Source organism: Equus asinus, chromosome 14, assembly GCF_041296235.1.
Source record: "Equus asinus isolate D_3611 breed Donkey chromosome 14, EquAss-T2T_v2, whole genome shotgun sequence".
NCBI lineage: Eukaryota > Metazoa > Chordata > Mammalia > Perissodactyla > Equidae > Equus > Equus asinus.
The window spans coordinates 1,909,767-1,925,062 of NC_091803.1; the positions used below are offsets into that span (position 1 = coordinate 1,909,767).

The window sequence follows — 15,296 nt, forward strand, 5'->3', positions numbered from 1 at the left end:
TATATTAGGGTGGTAGCATTTGCTTTGTTTCATCTGATACTCCTCTTAACCTCCAAATGTGCATCTCGAGCCAGTCAGGCGTTTCTGTTGCTGCTGGAGGGTTATGGTGACGAGGACTCTAGGCCTGAGACAGCGCAGGTAAGATGGCAGAGGGCAGCGCCCGGGTGGCGTCGGACCGCCCGCACAGACCAGTGGGCCTCCAGTCCGCGTCTGGGATCTGTTCGCCTTGGCTCCTCTCAAGATTCTATTTGCTCGTCCTTTTTACACCTGTCTTGTCTTCTCTTTTTCTTACTGAAACTGGCCATGTTAGGGAAAGGAAGCAGGCCTAAAAGAAGTTTGAGTGCCTCTATGCTCTTAGATTTGGGTTCTTTGATCTTGATTTTAAAAGCAGGTGACGTGAACATAGTCCATCTTGAGTTTTGAGTGTGGTTAGGGACAGACGAGTTAACCCGTGGCTTACTGCGTTCAAGCACTGTCCTCAGCCCTTCTGGGTGGGGTGTCTGTAGAGGGCTGGGGTCTGCAACAACCCTGGGAGGCGGTTCATGGAGTCGTGAGGCTGTGACGCGCCATCGTTGGTGTGCTCTCGTGAGCTCGTGTGTTCTCTAGTCTCCTCCTTTAATGCTGGTCTCAGCCCCATGTTGTCTTCCAACAGGGCTGTTTGACTTAAGGAATATTGGGTCCCGGGCTGTTTGTTTCGTTGCAAACTGAAGACAGTGCCTGGTGGTGGCTTTGCGTTGGAGGGGTCAGGCTCGCCGCAGGCGTCCCCCAGCTCACCTTGGGTTTTCCTGATTCCCCGCGAAAGGCTTTCCTCTCCTTGCATGCTGCATTATTAAAGTCTTCTTAAAAGAATGCACTTAAAATCTTCCATTATTGCTAGAAATCAGTTGACAGATCTTGACTATCAAAAGGGAGTGTGAAGAATTAAAATCTTGCTAATTCTTTCAAATTTAAATTTTAAGGCAGGCCAGGGCCATGATTTCCTTTGTTTACAGTGAAAGCATTTAGATCAGTTATTCATTTTTTGCTTCTTGGAAATGTGTTCAGTGTCCTAAGCTAATAGATTCATCTTTTGGTTGGTCAAAAAAAGTCATTTGACAAATCTTTCACTTGTACAGAATTACTGGGAGATATCCTCAAAGATCGGCCCCAGGAAGCAGACGGCATCGATTCGGTGATCGTGGTCGACAATGTTCCTCAGGTGGGACCTGACCGTCTGGAGAAACTCAAAAATGTCATCCATAAGATCTTTTCCAAGTTTGGGAAAATCACGAATGATTTTTATCCAGAGGAGGATGGAAAGACAAAAGGGTGAGTGATGTCCTCCGTCACTGAAGAGTCAGTCGCCTTTGCTTTTCTAGTCTCTGACAGTCTGTGTCGCAGGTCACTATGGTGCAGTGCGGGCCTCACTGGCCGTTTGCCTCGTTCATTTCTTCAGGCCAGCCTCCGCTGGCAGCTCTGCGGACAGAGCGGTGAACTGGTCCCGGGGTCATGGGACAGGGAGAGGGAAATGAAGTGTGGTTCTGAAGTAGGGCACTGTAAGTTGGCTGCTAAATTCTTAGGAAATCAGAGCCTGACAGTTAAATCTTCTGCCAGCAGAGCAGTAATTGACACAGGTACATCCTGGGTACAGGGCCTGACACATCTGGAAGCCAGGAGAATTTCAGGAGCGTTTGACATGTGGTACTTTATTGGTTCTAAGGTAGACTTTTTTGCTCATTTCACATCTTTGAAATGGGGATGCTTCTTATGGTCTAGGTGAAAGCACTGTGTCATTGCTTAATTAGCAGCTTTTTTTCCTAGCATTACCTAAAATAGTCCATCTTTTAAAAATGGTAGCGTGAGGTGTGTGTTCTGCGATTTTCTTTTTTAACTCGGTATTAGGCTTTCTGTGTTGGTGGATCTAATTCCAGTTCTCCTGTCAAATGCTGGGGTGTTCCCTGGTATCCTACGAGTCTGTGTGCTTTTCTGTCCCTCGACGTTTAGTGTTTTGCAACGATAAAGTCTTGTGCCTGTCCCCTTTTGAACAGGTGTGAGTTTCTTTGTTACATACCTAGCAGTAGAACCACGGGGTTGTGCAAAATGGCCTTGGACAGCGTCTGGAGTGCGGCTGGGCGATGTCAGATTAGGCTGGAGTGTTTGTTAGCAGTTTCGCTCCACCGGTGGTAGCAGAAGTTCTGTGTGTGGCTGCACAAGCTTGTCAGAAGGTCTGCATTGAAATTTCACGTGAATGCCGGTCTTCGAGAGTACAGGCAAAATCGTCTTTTATAGGACAGGAGTGAGAAGATCTTAAAGTTTATTTTCTTTAATACAGATTTTGGAAACTATCTGGAACAGTTTTAGTTTCTAAAAAAATTAGCAAATACAAGTAATGCACCTGACGTATTCTGTTTGGGAATTGGGCGGAAGGATCAACTCTTTTTTTTTTTTTTTTTTTTTTTTTTGAGGAAGATTAGCCTTGAGCTAACATCTGCTGCCAATCCTCCTCTTTTTGCTAAGGAAGACTGGCCCTGAGCTAGCATCCGTGCCCGTCTTCCTCCACTTTATATGTGGGATGCCTACCACAGCATATCTCAACAAGCAGTGCCATGTCTGCCCCTGGGATCTGAACCATGGAACCCTGGGCCTCCGAAGCGAAACGTGCAAACTTAACCGCTGTGCCATCGGGCCAGCCCCTCACCTCTTTTTTTTTTTTTGTAAGATTTGTTACTTTCTCCTTTTTCTCCCCCAAGCCCCGTACATAGTTGTGTATTTTTAACTGTGGGTCCTTCCAGCTGTGGCATGTGGGACGCAGCCTCAGCATGGCTTGATGAGCGGTGCCGTGTCCGCGGCCAGGATCTGAACGAGCAAAACCCCGGGCCGCCGAAGCGGAGCATGCGAACTTAACCTCTCGGCCACGGACCGGCCCCAGATACCTCTTTGTGACCAGCAGTGTGTGATACTTTTTGTCATGAGAGCCTTTTAATTTTGCCTGTAACGCACACTATTAGACTAGCCATGTTTTTCGATTTTCTGACAGCTTTATTGAAGTAACTGACGTACAGTAGACTTGCATAGTTTTGAAGTGCACAGGTACGAGTTTTGACACATGTACCTCTGTGCGACCATTACCACGGTCAGGATAACGAACGTTTTGATTAGGTAGCTTTTCTGTCACTTGTGGGAGACTTTGGATCTTCTGGTGGGATTTCATTAGTGCCTGCCTTGGGGGCGTGGGGTAAGACGGCCACAGACGCTTGTAGTGCTTACACTCGTGTGCAGGGGGCTGGGTGTATCGAGCGTGACCTGATCTGAAGGTCCGCACTTGGGCACGTCGCCCTCTTCTCCCTGCAGGTATATTTTCCTGGAGTACGCGTCCCCTGCCCACGCCGTGGATGCCGTGAAGAACGCCGACGGCTACAAGCTCGACAAGCAGCACACGTTCAGAGTCAACCTCTTCACCGACTTTGACAAGTGAGTTCTCACTCCGGCCCTCAGAGCCTAGACGGTCACATGTACGTGAAGGACTCGGCATTTCTTGGGGGGAGGAGTTGGGGTGGTAGTTCCATTCTTGGATCAGACTGCTGTAGGACCACTGCACGTGCCTGGCCCCCTCACTCCTGGCCAGCAGCCCCTCAGCTCGTGGTTCTTCCGTGTCGGCTCCCAGCTCTGGGCAGGGCGGCGTGCAGAGCACCTGTGCTTGAGAGCCACCAGCATCCTCCTCCCCTTGTTCTGATCGTTATTGTGTGTTACTAGGCAGTTTCTTTTTCTCTTCCAGGTACATGACAATCAGTGATGAATGGGACATTCCAGAGAAACAACCTTTCAAAGACTTGGTACGTTGTATAAATCTACAAGTAGTGGAAAGAACTGCTGGACCGCCTCTGGACTTGGGTGATGGATCCCTCAGGAGTTAAAGATGCTGACTGAATTAGTCACATCTCCAAGAGCGAGAGTTATGAGTATGTCTTCTTTGATTAAAATGAATGACGTGTGTTACATCCCTTGCCTTTGGTCCTTTTTCTAGGGGAATTTACGTTACTGGCTTGAAGAGGCAGAGTGCAGGGACCAGTATAGTGTGATTTTTGAGAGTGGAGACCGTACATCCATATTCTGGAACGACGTGAAGGATCCCGTCTCTATCGAAGAGCGGGCGGTGGGTACTTGCTGCCACGTGGAGACTCGCCTTTGTTTCCTTGACGGAGGGGAGCTTGGCTACAGAGCAGGCCAAGTGTCATGCTCTTTGAGACTCTGTCTCTGAGAGCAGTTTCTTTTCTTGTCGTGTTGAAATAAGTCGTGAGAACTGAATAGCCTTCTTGTGTTTTTTAGTTAAGAGATCAAGGAGTAAATTCATGTAAGGGGAGGGCTCTTTGCTTCTGGCTTTTGTCGTCGTGTTGATGTTGGCACTGGCTCTTCCCGCAGAGATGGACAGAGACATACGTGCGCTGGTCTCCGAAGGGCACCTACCTGGCGACCTTCCATCAGCGAGGCATTGCTCTCTGGGGGGGAGAGAAGTTCAAACAGATTCAGAGGTTCAGCCACCAGGGGGTTCAGCTGATCGATTTCTCCCCGTGTGAAAGGTAAGCTGTTAGAAAGGGCAGGCGGAGTCTATCCTTTTCCCTCATGCCACCCTTCTATAGATAAGTTTAAACCTTTTTCTTCTACAGTCATTTCAAACTTAATAGAAAAAGTGCAAGAACTGTGCAAAGAAATCCCATATGCTCTTTACCGAGATTCTCCAGTTAACAGTTTGTGGCATTTCCTTCGTCATTTTCTGTCTCCAGATACATGTGCAGTACTTTTCTTGTGAGCCATTTGGGAGTAAGTTGAAGTCTTATGTCCCTTTACCCCAAGTGTGCATTTCCTAGGAAGAGGAAGTTCTCACGCATATCCACAGTACAGTTACTAACTTTAGGGAATTTAACATTGACTCAATACTTTTATTTAAACGCTGCCATTTTCCAATTTTGCCACTTGATCCAATAGAGTGTGCTTTGTAAAATTCTTTTCTTCAGGATGTAGTCCAACATCGTGTATTTTGCAGATAATTTTCCTGTGAATGAATTTTTCTCGTGTATGAGATAGTCCACGTAGCAAGGCATAGCGGGAGAAGGTGAAACACCAGGAGCTTGAGGGAGCCCTGCCCGTGGCCGTGCAGCCTCGTCCTCGCTGTCTGCTCCCAGCCTCACTGCCCGGATTGCCCTCTCTCCCCTTCACTCAGCCCCCTGTGCAGGGCTTGTCTCTGAAGCCATCCGTCCCTGGGTTGCTGGTGTGCTCACTGTCCCCTTTGTCTCTTGACGCTGTCTCTGCAGCCTTCAGCATCTTACCACGTGGTCTGAGTTCAGCTGGCACTGACGAAAGCACCTGTATCACAGGGCTCCTGAGATGTTGTACCATGCCTGCTTTTTTATTTTTATTTATTATTTTATTGAGGTCATATGGGTTTATAACATTGCGATTTCACGTCAGTTTCTGTATCGACCACATCGTGCTCACCACCAACACTCTAGTTTTTATCCGTCAGCCTGTGTGTGTGCCCCTTTATCCCTTCCACCCCCCGCCTCCCCTCCTCTGGTAACCGCTCATCTCTTCCCTTTGTGCATGTGTTTATCTTTCCCATGTGAGTGAAATCGTATGGTGTTTGTCTTTCTTCATCTGCCTTATTTTGCTTAACATAATACCCTCAAGGTTCAGCCATGTTGTTGTGAATGGGACAATTTTGTCTTTCTTTTATGGCTGAGTGGTATTCCATTGTATATATACCACATCTTCTTTATCCAATCATCCGTTGAATTCATATATTCAAATAACACATGAATAATAAAGAGGAAGGAGACCCTCTTTTCTCTTTTTTTTTTTTCAAGAGTGAGGGCCTTGAATTAGGCTCTTCGTTGGCGCTGTCGTGTCATGAAAGATTAGCAGCTTGAGATTCAGGAGACCCAGGTTCTGGCTGAGCTCTGTTCCCGAGAGCTCCGTGTGGCAGTGGGCAATCTCTGCCTCAGTGTCCTAAGTTGGTCCCTCTGATCCATCACACCTCTGAAATGTGCTAAGTGTACATATTTTCATCAGTATGACTTTGTAGTTTTGTGGGGTTTTTTGTTTAAGATTGGCACCTGAGCTAACATCTGTTGCCAATCTTTTTTTGTTTTCTCTCCTCCCCAAAGCCCCCAGTACCTAGTTGTATATTTTAGTTATAAGTTCTTCTGGTTGTGCTGTGTGGGATGCTGCCTCAGCATGGCTTGATGAGCAGTGCCATGTTTGCGCCCAGGATCCAAACCAATGAAACCATGGGCGGCCAAAGCGGAGGCACGAACTTAATCACTCGGTCACAGGGCCAGTTCCTGACTCTAATTTTGAACCATAACCGGTGGTGGGGGTGGGGAACTTGGGTTGCTTCCACGTCTTGGCTGTTGTGAATAATGCTGCAGTGAAGATAGGGGTGCGTAAGTCTCTTTGGATTGTTGATTTCATGTTCTTTGGATGAATACCCAGTAGTGGGATACCTGGGTCGTGTGATATTTCTATGTTTGATTATTTGAGAAATCTCCATACTGTTTTCCATAGTGGCTGCACCAGTTTGCATTCCCACCAGCAGTGTGTGAAGGTTCCCTTCTCTCCACACCCTCTCCAACATTTGTTGTTTTTGTCTTGGTGGTTATAGCCATTCTCACAGGTGTAAGGTGATATCTCAGTGTAGTTTTGATTTGCATTTCCCTAATAACTAGTGACGACGAACATCTTTTCATGTGCCTGTTGGCCATCTGTGTATGTTCTTTGGAAAACTGCCTGTTTGTATCCTCTGCCCATTTTTTGCTCAGGTTGTTTGTCTTTTTGTTGTTGAGTTGTGTGAGTTCTTTACATATTTTGGAAATTAACTCCTTGTCGGATATATGATTTGCAGATATTTTCTCCCAGTGGTCGGTTGTCTTTTTGTTTTGTTCATGGTTTCCATTGCCTTTCAGAAGTTTTTTAGTCTGATGTCGTCTCGTTTGTTTATTTTTCCTTTTGTTTCCCTTGCCTGAGTAGACGTGGTATTTGAAAAGATGTTTCTAAGGCTGATGTCAAGGAGTGTACTGCCTCTATTTTCTCCTGGGAGTTTGATGGTTTCAGGTCTTAGATTCAAGTCTTTAATCCATGTTGAGTTAATCTCTGTGTGGTGTACAACACTGGTCTACTTTCGTTCTTTTGCACGTGGCTGTCTAGTTTTCCTAACACCATTTATTGAAGAGACTTTTGTTTCTCCATTGTGTGTTCTTGGCTCCTGTGTCAAAGATTAGCTGTCTGTAAATGTGTGGTTTTATTTCAAAACTGTACCATGCTGTTTTGATTATTAGAAGTTTGTGGTATATTTTGAAGTCAGGGAGTGTGATAGCTCCAGCTTTGTTCTGTTCTCTCAGGATTGCTTTGGCTATTTGGGATCTTTTGTTGTTCATGTGAATTTAGGATTCTTTGGTCTTTTTCCTTGAAGAATGTCATTTGGATTGACTGGGTTTGTGTTGACTCTGTAGATTGCTTTAGGTGATAGGGACATTTTATGTTTCTTCTTCCGATCCACGAGCGTGGAATATCTTTCCGTCCCTTTATACCTTCCTCGATTTCTTTCAGTAACGTCTTATAGTTTTCACTGTATAGGTCTTTCACCTCCTTGGTTAAGTTTATTCCTAGACATTTTATTCTTTTTGTTGTGATTGTAAATGGGATTGTATTCTTGACTTCTCTTTCTGCTAATTCATTGTTAGAATATACAAATGCGACTGACTTTTGTAAGTTGATTTTGTACCCTGCAACTTTGCTGTAGTTGTTGATTATGCCTAATAGCGTTCTGGTGGATTCTTTAGAGTTTTGTATATGTAGAATCGACTGCAAACAGCGAGTTTCACTTCTTCCTTTCTAATTCGGATATCTTTTATTTCTTTTTCTTGTCTAATTGCTCTGGCCAAAACCTTCAGCCCTATGTTGAATAGGAGAGGTGAGAGTGGACACCCTTGTCTTGTTCCTGTTCTCAGAGGGATGGCTTTCAGTTTTCCACTGTTAAATTTGATATTGGCTGTGGTTTTGTCACATATGGTCTTTACTATGTTGAAGTATGTTTCTTCTATACCCATTTTATTGAGAGTTTTTTATCATAAATGGATGCTGTATCTTGTCAAATGCTTTCTCTGCATCTATTGAGATGATCATGTGATCTTTATTCCTCATTTTGTTAATGTGGTGTATCCCATTGATTGCTTTGTGGGTGTTGAACCATCTGTGTCCCTGGTATAAATCCCACTTGATCATGGTATATGACCCTTTTGATGTATTGCTTTACTCAATTTGCCAATGTTCTTTCTGTCTTTTGGTTTGTGGTGAGGAAATTTGGCCCTGAGCTACTGTCTGTTGCCAATCCTCTTCTTTTTGCTTAAAGAAGATTGTTGCTCAGCTAACTTTGTTGTTGAGTTAACCTCTGTGCCAGTCTTCCTCTTTTTGCTTGAGGAAGATTAGCCCTGAGCTAACATCTGTGCCAGTCTTCCTCTGTTTTGTATGTGGGATGCCTCCACAGCATGGCTTGATGAGCGGTGTGTAGGTCTGTGCCCAGGATCTAAACCCACGAACCCCAGGCCGCCAAAGCAGAGCGCATGAGGTTAACCAGAAGCCAGTCCCTAGAACTGCAGTCTTCTGATTCTGCCTGTATCTCCTTGCTCAAGGTTTGAAGACCTTTGCTTTTGTGTTCCAGGCAGGAGGGCTTCCTTTATCATTTCTCGTAAGGCAGGTCTAGTGGTGATGAACTCCCTCAGCTTCTGTTTACCTGGGAAAGCTTTGATTTCTCCATTATACTTGAAGGGTAGTTTTGCTGGATAGAGTATTCTTGGCTGAAAGGTTTCGTTTTTCAGTATTTTGAATATATCATTCTCTCCTGGCCTGTAAGGTTTTTGCTGAGAAATCTGCTGAAAGCCTGATAGGGGTTCCTCTGTAGGTTACTTTCTTCTGCCCTGCTGCCCTGAGTATTTTTTCCTTGTCTTTGACTTGGACCAGTTTTAATAGTGTGTCCCCTGGAGGAGGTCCTCTTACATTGATGTCGTTAGGACGTCTGTTGTCTTCGTGTTCTTGTAACTCCAGTTCCTTCCCCAAGTTTGGGAAGTTCTCAGCTATTATTTCTTTGAACAAGCCCTCTGCTCCTTTCTCCCTTGCTTCTCGCTCTGGAATGCCTATAATCCTTACGTTACTTTTCCTAATGGAGTTGGATATTTCTGGAAGAATGTCTTCATTTTTAAAAAGTCTTAGTTCTCTCTCCTCTTCCACCTGAACCGTTTCTCTGTTTCTATCCTCTAAATCACTAGTTGTGTCCTCCGTAATGTCAGCCCTATTTTTTATGGATTCCAGATGATTTTGTGTCTCGCTAATTGTGTTATTTTTATCCAGAATTTGTTTTTGTTTAAGAGTTTCAATCTCTGGTGAAGTATTGCTTCTGCTGATTAATTTTATTCCTGAGCTCATTGAACTGTCTTTCTGAGTTTTCTTGTAAGTCCTTGAGTTCCTTTATGATAACTGTTCTGTCATTTAGGTTGTAAATGCCTGTGACCTCAGCTTTAGTTTCTGACTTGTCGTTTTCCCTTTGATCTGGAGTGTTAATGCCGTTCTTCGTGGTGTTTGATGAAGTGACCCTTTGCTGGCACATTTGTGGTAATATCAGGTCATGGATTCCACCTGCCACCACAGGGGGAGCAGGAGCTGTGTTTTCTGATGCCGCCCCTTCTGCTTTAAGTTGTGCCGGTAGGGCTGCTCTGCATTTGCTCACGGGCCATGCCCATCTGGCAGATCACGTCCGCACGTACGCATAGGTGGGGCCTCTGTGCTTTGCTAGCGGGTCACTCTCGTGAGGGACCTTTGCACTTGGCAGGGGACCAGCCCAACTGCTGCGCTAGGGGGGACGGGAGAGGCGTTTTCTTTTGCGTGTGCTCTGGCTCTGCACTCACAGGCAGCTCGGCTGAGCTGCTGTGCTTGGTGGGAGATGCTTCACAGGGGCACAGTCTCACTGCATGGTGGGCCCTTCTGTGGGCTGGGCTACAACTCAACCTTTTGTGTGGGCTGGGCTTCCCCCGCCCCCTCTTACAGTTGCACCAGCTGCTGTGTGAGGACCCGCAGCCTAGATCACTGCTGCTGGGGGGTTAGGGGAGGTGTTCTGCTCACCTAGTTCCGCTGCCTCCCCGGGATCCAATCCATCCGCCTGCAGATGCACAGCTGTGTGGCTCTCTCAGGCATCTTATGTGCTGTGCAGGGAGTCCTCTGCTGGTTAATTAATGTCCACTTAGTTGTAACTTGGAGGGACAAAGGGAACGACTCACTCTGCCATGATGCCCATGTCACTGCTGCCTTTTTTTTTTAATTTTTTTTTTTGAATTCTTTAGCATATAATTGTTCTAAAACAGAAAACTAGGAAGGTACTTATGGTAACATCCATATACTAATTACCTAGATTTAATGATTTCTTACTTGCTTCAAAACATTTTTTGAGTATTTTGAAGTGGTAGACGTGTCTACAAAAGTATGCATTGTTCCAGAATAAAGATGTCCTACGTAGTCACAGTTCTGTTACCACACCTATAATTCATTAATATCATCTCATACCAATACATGTTCAAGTTCCCCGTTTGTCCCCAAATAGCTTTTATTTACAGCAAGTCTGTTCAAGGCTGAATGCGGTCTGGTGCCCACACTGCTTAGTCCTTGTCTCTGAAGCCTCATGCATCTGGAGCAGCGCGTCCTTCCCTCCCTGTTTTGATACTGGTCACAACAGGACCAGATGGCCTGAAGACTCACCTTGGGATCAGTCTGTTCCTTCCTTGAGGTGGCATTTAGCTTGTCCTTGTAATCCTTTTGTTTTCTGTAAACCCTAAGTTCTGTCTGATGGATGTTTGTTAGTTTTGATAAAATAGTTTGTATGTAGTGTCTTCTTGTGTGCATTGGCACCCACTTTGTGTGTGCTCAGTACAGAATAAGTGGTACTTCTCATTCCAGCAGCAGTATGTGAAAGTCAGGCCCGCCCCTGGGCTCTATGCTGAGACGGCCTGCTGGTTTAGGAGCCTTCCCCGCCCCTCGTCTCCTGTGCACCTGCCGCCATCCTTGGGCAGTTATTGCACCTGTGTGCTCATCGACATTGTGTGTGTTGCTACACTTACCACACTGGGTTGTGATTTACCTGTTTAACATCTCTGTGTCACTCGGGTAGAGAATGGCCCTCTCTTACTCACTGTGTCTTGGGTGCTCTGTGCAGTCCCCAGTCGTGGCAAGCACGGCTGAGTGAGGGAGTGCTTGGCTTGGTCATACAGCTGACGATGTCAGCAGTCTCTTTCAGTTAAGCGCTTAATCAGACGGTTTCTGTAACTCAAGGGTGGTCTTGTCGTGTGTCTCTTCCAGGTGTGTAGAATAGGGAGTTTCATAAATTGTGGGGAGAGGTGACTCAGGCCAGTGTTACTGCTCTAGTGCATCGGGGGCACAGAGCCTCGCGAGGAGAAGTGCATTGTTGGCCGCACTGCCCAGAAACCTGCTGGGGCTGGCTCTGCCTCCCCTGCCTCCCACTGTTCTGAGAGTGGTGTGGTTTAGGCAGTCACATGCTGTGTAAGCAGCCTGCACGGGTGCGACGGGTGTCGACAAACCAGTGGTCGGGAGAGGCCCCAGGCATGGAAGCCCCATCAGACGTGGACTTGCTTTTGAACCACAAGTGACCGGCTCTTCTGTTTACCTTGTTGTCCTCGTTAAACGTCTGTGGAGATAAAGTCTCAGGGTTCCACACTGCTCCTCTCGCCAGGGCACGTGAGCAGACTTGTTTGATCTGTTCGCTCTCTCCTTGCCTGACTTTAGTGGGAAACAATCTGAGGTGACCCTTGGAGTGCCCTGGTGTCAGTGATAGTGTGCCCGTGAGCTAGTGACGTGGAGGTGGTTCCTCGTATCTCCTGTGGGTCTCCTGATGGGAGAGCATTGTCAGGGGAGCCTGGGGTTTTGGAGAAAGTGTCTGAGCCTTGACTGCTTGTTCTGGCAGCCTCTGCCGTGCCTGGAGTGACCTTCTGGAGCGGGAGCTCGCCCCTCCCCCACAGCGGGGGTGGAGGTCCTTGCTGCGTTGTGCACACGTGTGACTCTGGTGAGCAGGGGGAGGAGTGCGCGAGATGGTGAAGCATCTCCTCTGTTGCAGGTACCTGGTGACCTTCAGCCCCCTGATGGACACTCAGGACGACCCTCAGGCCATCATCATCTGGGACATCCTAACTGGCCAGAAGAAGAGAGGCTTTCACTGTGAAAGCTCAGCCCACTGGCCCATTTTTAAGTGAGTAGACCGGTGGAAGGCAGCGATGACCTCTCTGTAGCCGTTTCTTCTCACTGACACAGCCTCGCACTTGTCTTCTTCTTAGGTGGAGTCATGACGGTAAATTCTTTGCCAGAATGACGCTCGACACTCTCAGCATCTATGAAACCCCTGTAAGTGAGTTGGTTATCTGAGAGAACAAGCTCCCTGTCCCGCTGCTTGTCGGCTTCGCTGGTGCTCACAGACCAGTGCCTTCCTTAGCCTGTGGAGGAGGTGGTGTGTGCATGCAGAGTGAGGCAGGGTCCCCGTGCCTCACCACCGTCTCCTCCTCTGGCTTCTCGTCTTTTTTTTTTTCTTTTTGAGGAAGATTAGCCCTGAACTAACATCTGCTGCCAATCCTCCTCTTTTTGCTGAGGAAGACTGGCCCTGAACTAACCTCCGTGGCCATCTTCCTCTACTTTACATGTGGGACACCTGCCACAGCGTGGCTTGCCAAGCGGTGCCATGTCCGCCCCCCCCCCGTCATCCAAACCAGTGAACCCTGGGTCGCCGAAACGGAATGTGCGCACTTAACCGCTGTGCCACCGGGCCGGCCCTGTGGGTTCTGGTCTTTAATCTACCAGCCCCCGCTTCTGCTGCTGCAGGGAATTAAGGATGGGAGTTAATGACGTGGCTGGGAATGGGAATTGTCTTGTTCATCTGTCACCCTCTGTGCTGACACTGCTCTCTCGGCAAGCTCACAGCAGAACCTCTTGTGGCCTTTTTGTAAAAAATTGTGTGTGTTCTTGAGACACGGGCATGACTTGACTGAATCGTAACGCTTGTTTTCTCCGGCAGTCCATGGGTCTCTTGGACAAGAAGAGCCTGAAGATCTCCGGCATCAAGTAAGTGGATGCCACGCCCGGGCGGGTTGGGGTGCTGGCTCTCCTCTGGCCCTGGGCTGCCGCGCAACTGAGAAGACAGTGTCCTTGTTCTGGACACAGGACGGCACAGCAGGCTCGAGGCGGCTGCCACCTGGTCTGCTTGTTCCTGGGCCCCGCTCAGGCCCGCTGTCGGCCTCCCCCTTTCCGCAGGCAGATGCACCTTGAGGGCCACAATCTGGGTCTGCTTCGTTCCCTGGCTCTGGGATCCATGCAGATGTGGTTTGGTGGCTTTCCGTGGACTGCAGCTCCTGTTCCTTTTATTTTTACATTCTTTGGCAAAATTATGGCTTATAATTAAAGATAAAACTAGGAGTTGCTCCTCAGTAAGTGCAGAAGTAAAGGTGTCCTCCACAGGGAGGACCGTGTGAATTGTTCCTCACAGCCGGCTCCTCCAGGGCAGGCCCACAGGGCGGAGAACGCCCTCATCCTTCTTGGTCCTAATTTACATTTTCAATTTGGGGTTTTTCCCCTTTAGCATCTTAAGGAATCTTCAGAAGTCATAGAGTAGGGCCCGTCGGCCTGGAACTTACTTACTTGCCCTGTAGCAGCGGGCTCTGTGGTGGTGGAGAGTGAGGGTTTGGAGAGCCTGGGTCTCAGTGCTTACTCATCCACTGTGACAGTGGGTAGCATTGTTAGCGTCTGTCTCTTTCCTCGCTGGCAAAGTCAGCATCCTAATGGCCCAGAGTGGGTAGGAGGCCGGAGTGAGCTGCACAGAGCCCGTGGAGCAGTGCTCACGGTGGGCAGCTCCCGGGTGCGTTTGAGCCGCGGCTCTGGCGGTGGGTGTACCGGTGCCGAGCTTTGATACGGCGGGTGCGCTCTGTTGTTCTCTGCCGCTTTTCATTTTTACCGGCTCTCAGCCGGGCCTTGTGTAACGTTTCATTTTCTGTGTTCTGCAGAGACTTCTCTTGGTCTCCCGGTGGTAACATAATCGCCTTCTGGGTGCCTGAAGACAAAGACATCCCCGCCAGGGTAACCCTGATGCAGCTTCCTACCAGGCAGGAGATCAGAGTTAGGAATCTGTTCAATGTCGTGGATTGCAAGCTACACTGGCAGAAGAACGGGGATTACCTGTGTGTTAAAGTCGATAGGACTCCCAAAGGCACGCAGGTGAGTGGGGGCCGGTGGGTGGGGTCGCTCCCTCCTTGCTCAGCTCTGAACCAGCCTGTTCTGTTTGCAGGATGTTAATGGGCTTTGGGGGTCAAATTGTGGGTTCTTCTCAGACCCTCCTGACAGCCAAAGCAGTTAGCTGGCGCGTCATGGCTACAGCTCCTGCCACGTTCCAGCGAGGAGTGTCGTTTTCTTCTGTGAAACTGAGTGGGTGATCCGTTCACGTAGGTTCGAGTTCATAAGGGGGTTTGGTGACTTCTCCTCCAGGAGGCTGTCCTCCTCCTCTGGGGGAGCTAACATCAGTGTGTGACACAATTCTGCACATAGGTTGTTTTGTTTGCATTATTTAATATTTAATTTATCAAAAAATTGCCTGATTTTCCTTGAAATGGAAGTATTCCTCCTCTTTTTACAAAAAAAAATTTTTATCAGGATGTAATTCACATACCATAAAACTCACCCTTTCAAAGTGTACAGTTCAGGGCTTTCAGTACATTCACAAAGTCGTGCAACCATCACTACTATCTTAATTCCATAATACTGTCATCACCCCAGAAAGAAATTCCGTGGCCCTCAGTCACCCCGTTCCCACACTCCCACCCCTGCCTCCTGACATCACACATCTGCTTTCTGTCTATGGATGTCTCTATTCTAGATGTTTCCTATGAATGGCATCATACAACACGTGGCCTTCTGTATCTGGCTTCCTTCACTGAGCACGTGTTCAAGGCTTGTCCGGGTTATGGCCTGTGTCAGCTCCTCATTCCTTTTGGTGGCTCGTTTTCCACGTGTGGATGTGCTGCGCCCTGTTTGTCCATTCATCCGTCTCGGGCAATTGGGTGGTTTCCGCCTTTGGGCTGTTGCGCATGACGCAGCACCCTGCCTTACTCAGGTGGTCCTTGGAGGTCATGCCGCAGGGTACGCCAGTGTTTTGAAGTAGCTTAATCGGCCCGTGGGCGGTCCTTCAGGGCACTTCACAGGTTCTGCAGACGAGCTGCAGTGAGCATCCT

At 47.9% G+C, this 15,296-nt stretch overlaps 1 protein-coding gene across 1 annotated transcript in view; it reads left to right on the forward strand.

Annotated features, from left to right (window-relative positions):
- EIF3B (eukaryotic translation initiation factor 3 subunit B) overlaps positions 1–15,296 on the forward strand; it is a 28,033-nt gene that overhangs the window by 3,662 nt on the left and 9,075 nt on the right. Inside the window, exons 2-10 of the mRNA XM_044746678.2 lie at positions 1,116–1,308; positions 3,331–3,450; positions 3,755–3,812; positions 4,004–4,132; positions 4,399–4,556; positions 12,146–12,277; positions 12,363–12,429; positions 13,094–13,140; positions 14,076–14,286. Of these exons, the coding sequence (XP_044602613.2) occupies positions 1,116–1,308; positions 3,331–3,450; positions 3,755–3,812; positions 4,004–4,132; positions 4,399–4,556; positions 12,146–12,277; positions 12,363–12,429; positions 13,094–13,140; positions 14,076–14,286 (1,115 nt within the window). The remainder of the gene's footprint in view (positions 1–1,115; positions 1,309–3,330; positions 3,451–3,754; positions 3,813–4,003; positions 4,133–4,398; positions 4,557–12,145; positions 12,278–12,362; positions 12,430–13,093; positions 13,141–14,075; positions 14,287–15,296) is intronic.